Below are 17,302 nucleotides of genomic sequence, written 5' to 3' on the forward strand. Positions count from 1 at the left end.
ATTTATGAGAGAAACAAATTTAAAGGAGAGATTCTGAATGTTATTGGAGAGCTTCATCCACTCATAGCACCCAACCTTTCCCATAATACACTCATTTGTTCTATTCCTCAATCCATGGGATATTTGACAGAACATAAATCATAAGACCTCTCATTGAATATGATCACAGGTCGAATCCAAAAGAATTGACCAATCTAAACTCTTTCCAGCAACCATCTTAATATAAATTAATAGATGCATGTCTTGTTGCACACTTCTTGGGATCATGGAACACTCTCAATATAAATTTGTACTTCACATCTCTAATACTTTTTCACAATAGCATACCTTTTATAAATAATACATATTGAACTCTTTAATCATTAATGTAACATAATCTTAGCCTCATCAAAATTCTGATAAATATTATATTTGTTCTTTTTTAGTATTGTAAACAGAGAAGAAGTACTATTATTATTGGACACAACATTTTAATTCTAGAGAACAACCTAATCGGATTGATCAAATAATTGACTAAGAATCAAAGTATGTAAAATACTCTCCATCTTCATCCGAGTTTAATCCTCTTATTTCTAACTAAGTATAGATGGTTTAATTTTTGTTTTGAACATAGAAACATTTTCAACTTGCATTGAGAGTTGGTATCAGGTATTACTTGATGATGGATACCAGAGAATTAGTATCTTTTTATCTAACTATTTTAGATTGACATTACATAAAAAAAGAAGAAAAAAAACAATCAGATTGTATTGGAGATATTCCTAATGGTTTGGTAATTGTTCTAACATAATTACTAAAAGAATGAACACTCAAAACACCTTACCTCCTAATAACTCAGAACCCATGCATAATAATGATAGTTATTCTAGTCTTCTGGATACTTGGAAGGTGCAAGTGAAGAAGTTTTGGACCAAGAAACTCTCGCACACATATATAGGCTTTGAAAACAGAATTCACTTGCAACATATCTTACAACTATATAACAAGTACTTACTTTAAATACCGTTAAGATTTGTAGACATCCATAAAGTAAAGACAAGAGCACAAGACATACACTTATTACACATTTACATTACAACAAAAAGCTGAAACAGAGTTGTTCTTGCACGCCGGCGGTTTCCACGGCTCCTCCTTTTGGTCCTTTTACCTCCAAAGAGGACCACTACCCATTCAGGCTTTCCAATTGAGAACACACAATATCCCAATCCTATTCCAAGTACCGTTCCACATGCATATCCTATTGCCACTGGTTTCCAACCAAATCCAAATTTGTCTTCAGCCTCAGAAGATGGATATTGTGGCAAAGGGACATTGTTGTTGCATTGAACTGACAACGGCAATCCACATAGCCCCATGTTTCCCTGATAGGAATCGTTTGAAAATGTATCAAACTGTTTTCCTCTGGGTATTGGTCCCACCAACTGGTTTTGGGAAAGATTAAAGACTTCAAGAAAGTTCAGATTTGCCAATTCAGTAGGAATATCCCCAGTAAGCATATTTGAAGAGAGATCCAATGATTCCAGTTTTGTCAAATTTCCCAAAGAGCAGGGAATAGGACCAATGAGGCTGTTATGTGAAAGGTTGAGTCCTATGAGGGCCCCAAGTTCTCCAAAATCATCTGGAATCTCTCCTTCAAATTTGTTTTCTGACAAATCGATAATTGCAAAGCCATCTGGAATTTTCTTAAAAGTAAGACTGATACTTTTAATTGTTGCAATCATAGAATTGTCATATTCTTCTGTTGTGTCGCCACTAATAGCCCAATATGTTTGAATATAAGACATATGGCTTCGCACATCATCATCAACAATCTTCATGGCTCGAAAATTTTGTATGTATGCTTTTGGTAATGAGCCACTAAAGTTATTGCATGATATGTCAAAAATAATCAAACTTGGAAATATGTTTTCAGATTTCAAATTTGCAATGTGACCGTACAACTTATTGCCTCGTAAGACCAGTATTTCCAACTTTGATAGATTCTGAAGCCAATTGGGAAATGTATCCTCAAATTGATTATTACCGAAATTCAAATCCACAAGTCTTGAGCATTTGGACAATGATTTCGGTAATAGACCTTCGAACTGGTTGCCATTGAGATTTAGTGTAGTAAGATACTGAAAGGTATCTGGCAAAGTCCCATGAAGTTTGTTCATTTGTAGATCCAAATCCCAAAGGGATGAGCTATTGGCAAGGCACTGTGGAAATGTTCCTGTGAATTTGTTGTGGGACAAGTTGATAACTAGTAGAGAGGTTGCATTACAAAAGAAGGAAGAAATGTCATCAGTCATCGAGTTGAAACTAAGATCAAGGTATTCAAGTTGATACCATGGGAAATGGACCATCGATGTAAAATTGTTGTGTGAGAGATTCAAATAAAATAATGAATCCATACCATGTATCCATTTGGGCACTTTTTCTTGAAGACTATTGTTGTACAATTCAAGAGAATATAACTCTGGAAATTTTCCTGAGAATTTTGACCAACCAGTAATATTGCTAGAAAGCAACTGCAGTACCCTCAAACTGGAGAAAGTGTAATTAACACTAGTTTCAGATTTTAGCCATAATGAGCTACAACCTGAAAGGCAAAGATACTCCAAGTTTTGAAACTTAGAAAACATTGAGAAGTGGACAATACTGCTCCAGTTGTCTGAAGACAAGCACAAATGAGTAAGGTTGACAAGATGGAAAATTGATTCTGGAAAGTTTCCTTGGAGTTCATTGTTGCACAAGTCTAAATACTCCAAGGAATAAGATGTAATTTCACTTATGTGCCCTCTGAATCTGTTATATGATAGATCTAAGTATCTCAAAGACTTGAGGGATAAGGCCCACTGCGGAATTGTCCCATTTAATAAGTTGCCTTGTAAGGATAATTTAGTGAGATTTAAAAAGGCTACTTTGTTAGGTAGTGGTCCCTCAATTTCATTATTAGAACAATCCAGAGAAGAGAGTTGAGTTAAGGCAAATAAAGAAGATGGCAACTTCCTTTGGAAATTATTACCCAATAGGCGAAGGAATTGCAACTTGGTTAGCCTATCAAACACATTTGGAATTTGACCACTAAGCTTATTTTGTGCAAGATCCAAGTAAAGAAGATGATGAAGGTTTGAAAGAAATGATGGGAAGGAACCAGTGAATGCATTCAATGAAAGGTCCAAGTGAGTGAGATGTTGAAGATTTGAGAGCCAGGATGGGATTGAACCATTGAATTCACTTCCAGTCAAGTACAAAGAAGTTAGATGTGTGAGGTTAGAGAAGGAAGAAGGGATTTGTGATCCTGAGAATTGACACCATGAAAGATCTAAAACATTAAGAGAAGTATTGCAATTCAACTTTGGAACATGGACTTGAATGTTTTCATTTCCATATAGATTGAGCTCATAAAGATTGGGTAAACAAAGAATGTGACTTGTCAAGTTTCCGTTTATTCCTGTACAACGAAGACTAAGAGTAACCAAAGAGAAAGAGAAAGACCAATTGGACAAATGACTTGGTGTTATGGTAATGGAAGACATGTCTGTATCATTCAATACAATCTCACTCAAAGCAGTTGCATTTTGCAGCATTCTCTTCCAAGTGCTTTCTTTCCACTTTAAACCATCATTCAAAGAGAGATCAAGTGACTGTAATTTGGAAAGGTGTGAGATTTGAGAAGGAATATCACCTTCAAAGTGACAATAAGATAAATTCAAGTATGTGAGACTCACAAACCTACTAAACTGAGATGACAATGGAGAATGATTGAAAAAATTGAAAGCAAGATTGAGTGTTTGGAGATGAGTAAGATGAAAAAGAGTACTGTTGGGATAGATATTACCTACAAGTGCACCACAACTGAGATCAAGGCCAATCACGTGACCAGACACAGAGTGACACGTGACACCCATCCATGAGCAACAATCTGTCTCATTTTCCCACGTACTCATCTTTGGATAAACATGGGGGCACTCATATTCAAAAAATGAAGTGTTAAAAATGAAATGGGTCTTAAAGTGAAGCAAGGCAGAGCTGTCTTGGGAATGGCATAGATGCGAAGAAGACAAACATGCAAAATGGAACATCATAAACATATACACACACAACACCACTCTAACAACCAACAACATCAAATACCCCATTGATTATTGATTCAACCTTTTGCTTATTTTATGTATGTATATATGGCTTACTTGAAAATGGTATTGGTATGTCACTCATCTATTAGGATCCATCTATTTATGGATATTTTTTTAATTGGAATTACAACACCGGCCACCTATACCCAGCCAATTTAATTTTGTTTACATTCGGAATTGTAAATTTATTCTATTTTATTCTATTCTGTTTTATTCTTTTTTTTTTCTTTCTCTCTCATTCATTATTGTTAATGGTGAAGACGCGCAGAAGACAAAAAGTGGAGGATCGGTGTCCATATAGAATGGACAATTGAGAAAGAAAGTGGAAATAAAACAACTAAACAAGCGCATGCAAAGTCAACAAAGTAGAACCCACTATGTGTAGAAGAAATGACCATTTACTTTGAAGATTTCGTAACGTCTTTGGCGGGATTAATTTGTGGTAAAAATTCATATGTAGTTGTCTTCATATAAAATTAATAGTTAAAAATTGTTAGATGGTAAAAAAATGTTCATTTACTTAAAAAATAACACATGAATATTAGTTATATCATTACTAAAAAAATTATTTTTAATAGCCTTATTTTGTGCTGTTAGCAGCAGTAAAAATGACCGTCAATATATTTATCGACAATTAAACATTACTCGTCTTATACTTTGTCGCTAAAAAAATGTAATATATAATTATTATAACATAAAATAATAACAGTAAATATATAATTAGTACAAAAATATAAGTTAAATAAGATATATAGTGGCCATTATGTTATCAAAACTAAAAAATTGTTACTAAAAATAATTTTTTTTCTAGTGTAGATATAATGAAAATAAAATTATGTATATATGACAAAAAATTAATTTTAAGGTGCTTTTTAATGAAAACTTTCTTATATCTAGTAATTATTTACTATCATTTTAATTATGTAATAAGAAAATTAAATTGAAAAAATTCTTCAGATCAAACAAATTATAAATTGTGAATTTTTTTTATAATAATATTGTTGTGATGATCAAATTTATCAATTTCACCCAACCCATCTCATATTTTCTCCCTTATTCCCTGCATGCATACATTGTCTACTTTTTCAAATCTTTCTTTAATTTTTGCGGATTATTTGTTGAAGTAAAAAAAAAAAAACTACTAAAATGATACCAAAAATTTATATTGCTAAAGAAATAATTCAAAAAATACAAACGATAAATAAATCTAAAAAAATTTAAAAATGTGACAAAAATTTAATAATAATTTTAGTGTGCTTTTCAATGCAAAATTTCTTGTATATATACTAATTATCCACTACTATATTTAATTATGTTAATAATAAAATTAAATTGGAAATATTTTTCAGATCAAACAAAATAAATTGTGATTTGTTTATATTATTATTATTGTTATCTGTCAATATAGATTGAGATTAAATAATACTTATATTATTTTATTTATTTACATTAGCTCCCTAATCCTAATAGTCAAGCATGCATTGAGGAAAGGGTTGGAAAAAATTGTACATTTGAAGACTTTGTAACAAGAACGTATTTGGTGGGATGAATTGATGGTATGATATTGTGCTACAACTGTTGCTTATTGTAACGTAGGGCCATAACCACTTTCAATGTAGTTGCAGTTGCAGCTACTCGGCACTTTCCAACATCTTCTTAGATAGGCTTTTGGTTACGGGTCAGTGAAGTTAATTATTGCATGATATGTCCAAAATAATTGAATTGGGAAATTGATCTTCAGTTTCCAAGCTAATAATTTGCCCATACAAGTTTTTAAGTTAGACATTTCAACACATTATATGCCTTAAAACTTAAGAATCATGAGCACCACTATTCAGAATTTCAGATTGTAAATCAGTTGAATAAAGTGAGACAATTATATACTTACACAATTTTTGTTTGCAACATCAACTCATCAAGTATATAGGTAACAACATACTTAAGAAACATAAAACAATATAATTAATTAACAACTACAAGCAGAAATGCAACTTTATGCAACTAGAAGCATAAGAGTATATATTCTGTTATGTTTCACAAATGCATGCAACATGCAAGTGTGTGATATTGATATGTCTTATGCTTTCCCTTTCTCTCAACCAAATACATTTAGAATCCAGCTTTACTGCCAAAACTGCTTCTTACTTTCCCATTTTCTTGATCAACTTCTCATCTCTGTAATATCCTAACATCTCTTTGTATAGCAATTAACTTCTCTGCTTTCAGCTGATGGCTTAGTTTGTATTAAATAAAGAGATTAGTAAAGATATTGACAAGTGTGTGCTTGTTTAAGAGTTGGGACACTCAATTAAACAGTAGAATTAAGTGAGAGAGGTGAAAACTAACGAGTAGTGGTGTTGAATTTGCATGAAAACAGAAAATATAATATATAGGGGAGACAATTATATACTACTATAAAAACATAATTTGCTTGCAACATCATCGTATATATATGTAGCAACACACTTACAAATTATAAAACAAGACTTGCAGACATTTGAAAAAAAAAAGAAAAGCGAAAAGAAAAATTACAACCTCAAAACAAATAAATATAAAAAGACACAACAGCAATAACCAACATCTGAAACAAATTTCCCATGCAATAATGAACTTGAGAGTGGCCCCAAGAAGAAGAAGTTGTGGCCATTAAGTTGTTCTTGCACGCCGATTTCCACGCCTCCTTCTTTTGATTCTTTTGCCTCCAAACATGATCACAAGCCATTGAGGTTTTCCAATTGAGAAAGCACAAAATCCCAAGCCAGTTCCAAGCACCATTCCACATGCATATCCTATTGCCACTGGTTTCCAACCAAATCCGAATTTGTCTTCAGCTTCGGAAGATGGATATTGGTGTAAAGGGACACTATTGTTGCATTGAATTGACAATGGCAATCCACATAGCCCCATGTTTCCCTCATAGGATTCGTTTGAAAATGTATCAAACTGTTTTCCTCTTGGTATTGGTCCGACCAACTGATTTTGGGATAGATTCAAGACTTCAAGAAAGTTCAGATTTGTCAATTCAGTAGGAATTTTTCCAGTAAGCATATTTGAGGAGAGATCTAATGATTCCAGGTTTGTCAACTTTCCCATTGAATGTGGAATGACCAACAATTCTGTTATGTGAAAGGTTGAGGTTTATGAGTGCTTGAAGCTCTCCAATAACATTTGGAATCTCTCCTTCAAATTTGTTCTCTGACAAATCAATATATACAAAGACGGTTGGAATTTTTGTGTAAGCCCTGCTGACCCCTTTAATTGTTGCTGTCACAGAATTAGCATACTCTGGTTGAGTTTCATAACTTACAGAGTAAAAACGACGATTCATGTAACTGAAAACACTTCCCACTTCAGCATGTACAACACTCTTCATGGCTTGAAAATTTTCAATGAAGTCCTTTGGCAACAGGCCACTAAAGTTGTTGCCTGATGCGTCAAAGATAATTAAACTTGGAAATGGATGCTTGGTTGTCAAGTTATTACCAACGGGACCATAAAACTTATTGCCTCTTAAGACCAACACTTTCAAAGATGTCAAATTCTGAAGCCAATAGGGAAAGGTATCCTCTATTCCATTGCTGCCAAGAATTAAAACCTCCAGCTCTGTGCAGTTGGACAAAGATCTAGGCAATTGGCCTTCTACTTGATTTCCATACAGATTCAAACTTTTGAGGTACCTGTTCATAGAAAAGGTATCTGGCAAAGTGCCATAGAGTTTGTTCATCTGTAGATCCAAAACTTCAAGACATGATAAGTTGGAAAGGCATAGCGGAATTGTTCCTGTGAAGTAGTTGTGTGACAAGTTGACAACCTCAAGATTACTTACATTGCAAAGGATGGATGAAATTTCATCGGTCATCAGGTTAGAACTAAGATCAAGGTATTGCAGGCCATGCCATGAGAAATGATCTATTGATGTCAACTGGTTTGTTGAGAGGTTCATAAGATATAAAGAATTCAAATCATGTATCCATTTGGGGACTTTGCCTTGGAGCTTGTTATTGGATAAATCAAGTATGTGCAACCTTGGAAATTTTCCTGAGAACTTTGGAAAGTCAAGAATGGTGTTGGAAAATAAGCGCAACATGTACAAATTGGAGAAAGTGTAATTGGCATTGACATCAGATTTTAGTGATATTGATTCATAGCCTGAAAGAGTAAGAGACCACAAGTTCTGAAGTTTGGAGAAGAGTGAAAAATTGACAAAACCACCATGGTTATCTGATGACAAACACAATTCAGTGAGGTTCACAAGGTCGAAAATCGACTTTGGAATATCTCCATGGATTTTGTTGCCGCATAAATTTAAGTACAGCAAGGAATAAGATGAGATTACACTTAAATTTCCTGTGAATTGGTTACTTGAAAGGTTTAAATCTGTCAAAAGCGGCAAAGATAAACACCAAGAAGGAATTGTCCCATTTAACAAATTGTCATCCAGATATATTTTAGTCAGATTTGAAAGACCTGCTATTTGATTAGGTAAGGGCCCTTCAAATTTATTAGAAGAAAAATCCAAGATGGAAAGTTGAGTCAATGTAAACAATGAGAATGTCAACTTTCCTTCTATGTTGTTTTTCCGAAGATTAAGAGTTTGCAATTTTTTTAGCCCACCAAATATATCTGGAAGTTGACCAGTTAGTTCATTGTAAGAAATATCCAAAACAATGAGATCTTGAAGCTTCCAAAGAGATGAAGGGATGGAACCATTGAGATTATTGAGTGAAAGGTCTAAATGAGTGAGAAGCTTTAGCTTTGAAAGAGATGCTGGGATTGCACCAGTTAGATTATTGTTTGAAAGATCCAAGTAAGTGAGATGTTGAAGGTTTGAAAATGAGGATGGGATCGAGCCGAAGATACTATTAGATGAAAGGTCCAAGTGAGTGAGATGTTGAAGGTTTGAAAGTGAAGAAGGAATTGAACCATTAAGGCCACAGTCAGGCAAAGACAAAGAAGTGAGATGTGTGAGATTAGAGAAAGATGAAGGGATCATTGATCTTTGGAACTCACACAATGATAGCTCCAAAATACTAACAGAAGCATTGCAATTCAATCTAGAAACATGGACTTGAACATCTGTGTTTTCATATAGATATAGCTCTTTAAGATTAGGCAAACAGAGAATATCACTTGTCAAATAACCCTTCACATTTGTGTCACCAAGACCAAGAGTAACCGAAGAGGAAGACCAGTTTGTGATTAAAGACAAAGAACTTAGACTGATTGAAGACATATGTGTATCATCTAGAAAGATCTCTCTTAAAGCTGATGCATTTTGCAGCAGCCTCTTCCAAGTGGTTTCTTTCCATGTTAGATTTAAGTTACCTGAGAGATCTAGTGAGACTAATTTGGAAAGATATGAGATTTCAGAAGGAATATCACCTTCAAAAAAACACCAAGACAAGTTCAAGTGTGTAAGATTCACAAACCCGCCAAGCTGAGATGGTAATAAAGGACCATAGAAACGATTGTGAGCAAGGTTGATCTTTTGGAGATGAGTAAGATGGAAAAGACTACTTGAAGAATCAATTTTACCTTCAAGCCCACGCCGGCTGAGGTCGAGACCAATCACGTGACCGGACGTGGATTCGCACGTGACACCAGGCCACGAGCAGCAATCTGTTCCATTTTCCCATTCATCAAGTTTTAGTGAGTTCTTAGTTGAAGCAAGGCGGAGATTTGGTCAGGGTGGCATAAAAGTGGTGACCAAGACAAAGAAGAGAAGAAGAAATGTAGACACAAGAGGATTCGAAATTGCATTAACAAAAGAGACCCCATGGCCTCTTATCAATTTGGTGCGCAATAGAAATGGGTTACTTCAGATTGAAGGTAAGTAAGCAACTAATGAGGACTTATAACCAACTGAGATGCACTGCAATGCAATTAATTAAGGCTAGATTAAGACCCAAGCGATACGTGGAGAGTTAAATTAATTATATTATATAGTATAAATTAAAATACTATATATATTGCTTAGGGATATTAGATAATATGTAAATTTAGAAGTTATTGTAGAAAATAAGTCGGTCTCTATAGTTTTACTAAATTTTTAATTAGGTTTTTATATATTTTTTTTAATTGAGTATCTATACCATATCAAATTTTATAATTAAGTCCCTACCGTGATAAAAATGTTAGAATTAACGGAATATTTCGTTAAACAAAACAAATATACATAATATACTGATGAGTTTGGAAAACTCCAAATTAATTTTTGTGATGAACAAACATTATTAAAATATCTAATTACAAAATTATTAATACAATGTTATTTGATTATATGCTAATTAATAATTTTGTAATGCAGGAATTGAATTGGGCCGAAAATAAAATAAAATACTGCAGCCCAAATGTGAATTTGCTTTCCAATTCAGCATTGATATATATCATTTTGACCCTTATGGCTGAATTGTTGAATTAAAATGGGCCAAGCTCAAATGTTGTTACAACTTAGCCCATATTTGATTTTGATGAATGCTTCCTATGCTTGATCCAAATCCATCAGGAAAGCAAATGTTACAAGCTGGGCCAAGAATAAATATTATTGCAACCAAGCCCAACATTAATGAAAGTTTCCATGCTTTATTCGAATCCATGAAGCAAAGCATCAAGCTTCCTACGGATTCCATTTCATTCTTTGAAAGGATTTGAAATTTAATTAACTAGCATGGGGAACATGAGAGAGAACTTGACTTTGATTTGATGGGAATCATTATGATTAGTGTTGCACGCCACCCAGGGAAGTAAAAGCAAGCTATCTTCATTTAATTTGTTTTGAATTGCTTTTCTTTACTTTCTCTGTTCTCTCTCATCTCTTTCTTCTTCTCTCTTCGGTTATTACACAGAAAATATTGGTAGCCATGGAAGCAAATGTAAGCTACCGAAAGGAAGGGAGAACAAGCTACAAGACCATCATGATGATGGCACGAAAAAGAAAAAGAAAAGTATGCTGTGGCTAAGATTTGCATCACTTATAGTAAGATTTTGTGATGAGATCCTGGCTTATTCATACCCAAAAAGAAAGAAGTAGATTCGGCCAGAAGAGAAGATCCTTGGAGGCATGGCTTGTCTTTGATTCTGCTCAACCACCACAGGGAGTAGCTAGAGTGGCGAAGTGATGGTTGAAGGCAGAGATTGAAGCAGATGAAGTCATCATCATCATGAATCATCAAGGGCCAGAAATCCATCTTGGAGAGGAAGCCAAGGATGGAGCGCTCGGATTGATGAAGAGTGGTGACCAAGGAAGGACTAGAGGTATTTGCATGTTGGTTTTTGCATGAGTTACCTCTTCTCTCTGTATGGCCGAACCGGTTTTTGTTGAAGGGAAGAAACTGAGCTCGGGTTTTGGGTTTCAACCATGAAGGCTTCACTTCTCTATAAAAGAGGTGAACAATCATGGTTTGATTCAAGGAGCAAGGAGTAAGATTTGAGAGTGCAAGGCACAGAGTTCTCAGAGCTACCTAAGCTAGCAGTTCTTCTTCTCCTTCAATGTTTTCTGTTTAGTATTTTTCTGTTTAATTTTGTCATGTCTTGAGTCTCATGGAAAAAGGCAAACAGTGAGGTTTGTAGAAAAAGCCATAGAGCGGAAAAAGACAGAGAGTGCAAAATTAAAAGAAAAAGCCATAGATGTCTTAGAGGTCCTTTGTTCATCTATGTTGTGTTTCATGATTCTGTGGGAATCCCCTTGTAAGTTGGGTTAGCACTTTACAAGTTGTAATCTGGATGATTATAGTGAAATTCCATCATTGTTGTGATGGAGACTGGATGTAGGCTGCACTGCACTTAGCAGCTGAACCAGGATATATCTGGGTGTCATCTTCTCTCTCTCTCTCCTACTTCAATTCTGTTTTTATTGTTCAAGATGCAGCATCAAAAATGTCTCATGCCAAGTGACGAGACAAAATGAAAATGTCTCGTGACTAGGAACGAGATAAAACAGAAAAGTCTCATCTAAAGTCCAGCAAGTGTCAGCAAGCAAAAAGGGGCTAAGATTCAACCCCCCCTTCTCTTAGCCACTGAAACCATCAATTGGTATCAGAGCTTGGTCTCAAAGAGATCAAGCTTTGCAGCTTGGAGTAAAGATCCTCATGGCAGAAAATAGTGGCGCAAATGTGGTGTCTTACAATCTGGTTGAAGGTCAATCAAGCAATAGACCTCCTCTTTTCAATGGGAAAAACTATACCTATTGGAAGGAGAGGATGAAGATATTTGTACAAGCCGTGGATTACAGACTTTGGAAGATCATCTTGGAAGGTCCTAAATTTCCAACTACCACAAATGCTCAAGGAGTAACCTCTCTTAAACCAGAAGCAAGCTGGACCGAGGAAGATAGGAAGAAGGTGGAGTTAAATGCCAAGGCAACCAATCTGCTCAATTGTGCTATCAGCTTTGAGGAGTACCGACGAGTATCACGATGCACAACGGCAAAGGAAATCTGGGACAAGTTGCAAATCACTCATGAAGGAACCACCATTGTAAAAAAGACTCGAACAGACATGTTAAACAGGGAATATGAAATGTTTACAATGAAGGAAGGAGAGTCCATCGATGAACTGTTCGAATGGTTCAATGCCATCACTATTGGCTTAGATGCTCTTGGAATCACACATTCAGAATCTGTGCTAGTGAGAAGAGTGTTGAGGTGTCTCACAAAAGAGTGGGAAACAAAAGCCCTAATTATTTCTGATAGTAGCAACTTAGATTCCATGACACTTGATGATTTGAGAGGAAACTTACTTGCTTTTGAAAACTCCTATTTGAAAAAGGATTCAAAAAAGAAAGGAATTGCATTTTCTTCTGTGACTAACCCTCTGGATGATGAATCCAGTGATAACTCTTCTGAAAATGAGTTTGTGTTGTTTGCAAAAAAATTCAGGAAAATGGCAAAGCTCAAAGGCAAAGGCGGCAGCTCCAGGAGGACAAAGAAAGATCTTAGCAAGGTAACCTGTTTCAATTGCAAGGAAATGGGGCATTTCAAATCTGACTGTCCCAAGTTGAAGAAGGAAGAAAAGCCGAAAAAAGGAAAGAAGAAAGGACTAATGGCTTCATGGGAAGAATTGGAAAATGACTCAGATGATGATGATGAAAAATCAGAAACCAAGTCCCAACAGTGCCTTATGGCAGATCATGTACATCAGGTAGTCTTTCATAACCCTGACACTGAAGATCTTCATCTTATGATAGACCACCTTTCTGAAAAAATAAGATGCTTTCTACTGGAAAATCAAGAACTTGAACAACAAGTCACCATTCTTCAAGCTGAAAACAGTTTTCTAAAAGAAAAAGTGAGAGAGGCCGAGACTGCTTGTGATCTTGTTGAAGAGAATAAGCAGATAAGAGCCCAAATTAAAAGTTGTGAAAGTGACCATTCAGTCCTTGCATATGTGAATTGTTTTAAGCAAAATGAAGAGTTGCTTAAAGAAGTTAACAGACTTAAAGAAGACTTAGCCAAGTTCACCCAAAGTTCTGAAAATTTGAATCAAATCTTGGCTAGTCAAAAACCTCTTTATGATAAAGCTGGGTTGGGCTTTTATAAATCTGAAAAACCACATTTTGAAAACATTGCTTCATCTTCAAATGATGCAAAGTATCAAGACCCAACTTGCTTTAACAAAACAGCAACTCCTAGATTTTGTAGACTATGCAATCGAAATGGACACTTTCCTATCCAATGTTTTTTTGGTGAAAGAATGATTGGTGACAAAGTTTGTAAAGTTGTTTTTGATTACAATGGCTTAGGACATAGAAGATGGTTTAACGTTAAAGGATCCAAAAAGATTTGGATACCTAAGGTCTCTTAAGCATTGTTTTGCAGGTGTGCCTAGCATCCAAAAGAAAAGAGAACACATGGTACATGGATAGCGGATGCTCTAGGCATATGACCGGAAAGACAGCCTTCTTTATTAAGCTGGATGAATATGATGGAGGATTTGTCACATTCGGTGATGATGCAAAAGGAAAAATAGTTGCTGTTGGGAAAGTGGGTAAAAATCTCTCATCTTGTATAAATGATGTCCTTCTTGTACATGGATTGAAACATAACTTGCTTAGTGTTAGTCAATTGTGTGATTTGGGTTTTGAAGTTATTTTCAAGAAACTTGTTTGCTTAGTAGTTTGTGCAAAAACTGGGGATGTTCTATTTGAAGCTAAAAGATGTAATAATGTGTATGGATTAACTCTTGAGGATTTAAAGGAACAAAATGTAACATGCTTTACCTCTCTTGAATCTGAAAAATGGCTTTGGCATAGAAAGTTGGGTCATGCTAGCATGTACCAAATTTCTAAGCTAGTTAAAAAGAATTTGGTTAGAGGAATTCCAAACATCAAGTTTGATAAGGATCTTACTTGTGATGCTTGCCAATTGGGCAAACAAGTAAAATCCTCTTTTAAATCAAAAGATGGAATATCAACCAAAAGGCCATTGGAAATGTTACATATTGATCTTTTTGGTCCTACTAGAACTCAAAGTTTAGGAGGTAAACACTATGGTCTTGTGGTGGTTGATGATTACTCTAGATTCGGTTGGGTACTTTTCCTTGCTCATAAGAATGATGCATTTTATGCCTTCTCCACCCTTTGTAAGAAAATTCAAAATGAAAAAGATTTGAAAATTGCCCATTTAAGAAGTGATCACGGAAGAGAATTTGAAAATCAAGATTTTGAAAAATTCTGTGATGACTTAGGGATTTCTCATAATTTTTCATGCCCTAGAACCCCCCAACAAAATGGGGTGGTTGAAAGAAGGAATCGAAGCCTTCAAGAAATGACTAGGGCCATGCTATGTGATAATGAAATTCCCAAATTTTTATGGGCTGAAGCTGTGAACACAGCATGTTATATTTTGAATAGAACAATCATTAGAAAAGGGTTAAAGAAAACTCCTTATGAGCTATGGAAAGGAACCCCTCCAAATCTTAAGTATTTTCATGTTTTTGGATGTAAATGCTTTGTACTTAACAATAAGGAAAACCTTGGAAAATTTGATCCAAAATCCTATGAAGGAATGTTTGTTGGATATTCCACCACAAGTAAGGCCTATAGAGTTTATCTCAAAGAGCATAGGACTATAGAGGAATCCATACATGTTACCTTTTGTGATTCTAACTTAATTCCCAGTATTGTAAAGGAAAATGATTCAGATTGTGAAGAGGATGGAACAAGTAAAGAAAATTCCAAAACTGTGGAAAATGAAGAATCTGTCAGCCCTGTTTTATCTCGTCAGATTGAAGGAGAAACTCCCATTTTGTCTCCTGAGCAGACACGAGAAACTGAAACAGTGAGACCATCAGAAGTTCATCAAAGCTCAACACCTGTCCGAAAGCCTAGAGAATGGAAGTCCATGAGGGGTTATCCTCATGATTTCATCATTGGCGATCCCTCTCAAGGTGTAACCACAAGATCCTCCACCAAAAGACAAACCGAGCCTAACAATCTTGCTCTCTTGTCACAAATAGAGCCCAACAATGTCAAACAAGCTCTTGAAGACCCATCATGGGTCAAGGCCATGCAAGAGGAGCTTGCTCAATTTGACAAGAATAAGGTTTGGACTTTAGTACCTCATCCGGATGGTAAGAAGGTAACGGGTACTAAGTGGGTATTCAAAAATAAACTTGGTGAGGATGGACAAGTTGTTCGTAACAAGGCTAGATTAGTGGCCCAAGGGTACGATCAAGAAGAAGGAATAGATTTTGATGAGTCTTTTGCTCCGGTAGCTAGAATGGAAGCAATTAGGTTGCTTCTTGCCTATGCTGCCCATAAAGGTTTTAAAATGTTTCAAATGGATGTTAAATGTACTTTCCTTAATGGCTTTATTGATAGAGAAGTGTATGTGGCCCAACCCCCCGGTTTTGAACATAAAGATTTTTCTAATCATGTTTTTAAACTTTCAAAGGCTCTTTATGGTCTTAGACAAGCTCTTAGAGCTTGGTATGAAAGGCTTAGTGCCTTCTTATTAGAAAATCATTTTCAAAGGGGAACCACCGACACTACTTTGTTCATTAAAGTTTCTAATGATGATATCCTTCTTGTTCAAGTTTATGTGGATGATATTGTGTTTGGATCGGCCAATGAAACCTTGTGTGAAGAGTTTGGAAAACTCATGACTAGTGAGTTTGAAATGAGTTTAATGGGAGAGCTAACTTTCTTTCTTGGCCTCCAAATTAAACAAACTCCTAGTGGTACGTTTATTCACCAAGGCAAGTATGCAAAAGAATTGATAAAGAAATTTGGCTTAGAGAATTCCAAACCAATGGGAACACCAATGCATCCTAACACTAAACTTGAAAAGGATGATGATGGCCTAGATGTGGATGAAACACGGTATAGAGGAATGATTGGTTCACTAATGTATCTTACATCCTCTAGACCGGATATTGTTCAAAGTGTGGGTGTATGTTCAAGATTTCAATCTCACCCAAAAGAATCCCATTTAAAGGCTGTTAAACGCATCATTAGGTACATTAAGGGAACATGTGATTATGGTTTATGGTATCCAAAATCTGATGACTTTTGTGTAGTAGGGTTTTGTGATGCAGATTATGCGGGAGATCGAGTGGATAGAAGGAGTACTTCGGGCATGTGTTGCTTCCTTGGAAGCTCGCTCAACATGTGGTCAAGCAAGAAACAAGCCACAGTGGCTCTATCCACAGCTGAAGCTGAATATATATCCGCATCTGCTTGTTGTTCGCAATTAATTTGGTTAAAAAACTCAATTGGAGGATTACAAATTAAAGATCAATAGCATACCCTTATTTTGTGATAACATGAGTGCAATAAATATTTCAAAAAATCCTGTTTTGCACTCAAGAACAAAGCACATTGAAATTAAATATCATTTCATTAGAGAACATGTGCAAAAGGGTACTATTGATATTCAATTTGTAAAATCTGAAGAACAACTTGCTGATATTTTTACAAAACCCCTCTGTGAAGATAGATTCTGTTTGTTAAGAAAAAGTTTGGGAATGATTGATTTAAATAATGTTGAAAATTTGTGAATTTTTGATGCTGTCCAGTTTTATCTCGTAGGAATGGACGAGATAAAAACAAGGCATGATGGAGGAGCCTTGATTCAGGGGGAGGCTGCGCAGACTTAGCTTCTAATGGACCCACATAATCAAGTTTGACCCCTCATTGAATTTTTAATGATTCCTCACTTTATGATGATCAAATCTTTTGAGTGT

The 17,302-nt window shown here is 35.4% G+C and overlaps 2 protein-coding genes across 3 annotated transcripts; both read right to left on the reverse strand.

The window, feature by feature from the left end:
• Positions 1–724: 724 nt before the first annotated feature.
• On the reverse strand, positions 725–4,177 carry LOC130941454 (receptor like protein 27-like). 2 transcript variants are annotated; one of them, XM_057869961.1, is made up of 2 exons: positions 3,824–4,025; positions 725–3,629 (listed from the first exon to the last, which is right to left on the reverse strand). In XM_057869961.1, exon 2 carries the CDS (start codon positions 3,570–3,572, stop codon positions 1,068–1,070), a length of 2,505 nt encoding a protein of 834 aa, XP_057725944.1. In that variant the 5' UTR covers positions 3,573–3,629; positions 3,824–4,025; the 3' UTR covers positions 725–1,067. The 2 variants fall into 2 exon arrangements, with proteins under 2 accessions (XP_057725944.1, XP_057725943.1); XM_057869960.1 differs by having other exon boundaries at positions 725–4,177.
• A 2,420-nt stretch (positions 4,178–6,597) lies between these two features.
• Positions 6,598–9,926, reverse strand: LOC130941841 (receptor-like protein 35). Its single transcript, XM_057870455.1, is given in 2 exon segments — positions 6,598–7,227; positions 7,229–9,926. Coding segments are annotated over 2 exon segments (2,586 nt in total). The 5' UTR covers positions 9,355–9,926; the 3' UTR covers positions 6,598–6,767.
• Positions 9,927–17,302: the final 7,376 nt, after the last annotated feature.

This window comes from Arachis stenosperma, chromosome 7 (assembly GCF_014773155.1).
Source record: "Arachis stenosperma cultivar V10309 chromosome 7, arast.V10309.gnm1.PFL2, whole genome shotgun sequence".
Taxonomy (NCBI): Eukaryota; Viridiplantae; Streptophyta; class Magnoliopsida; order Fabales; family Fabaceae; genus Arachis; species Arachis stenosperma.

Coding starts and splice junctions, on each gene's coding strand:
- LOC130941454 (XM_057869960.1), bottom strand. CDS start 4,124: ATGGGGTATTTGATGTTGTTGGTTGTTAGAGTGGTGTTGTGTGTGTAT.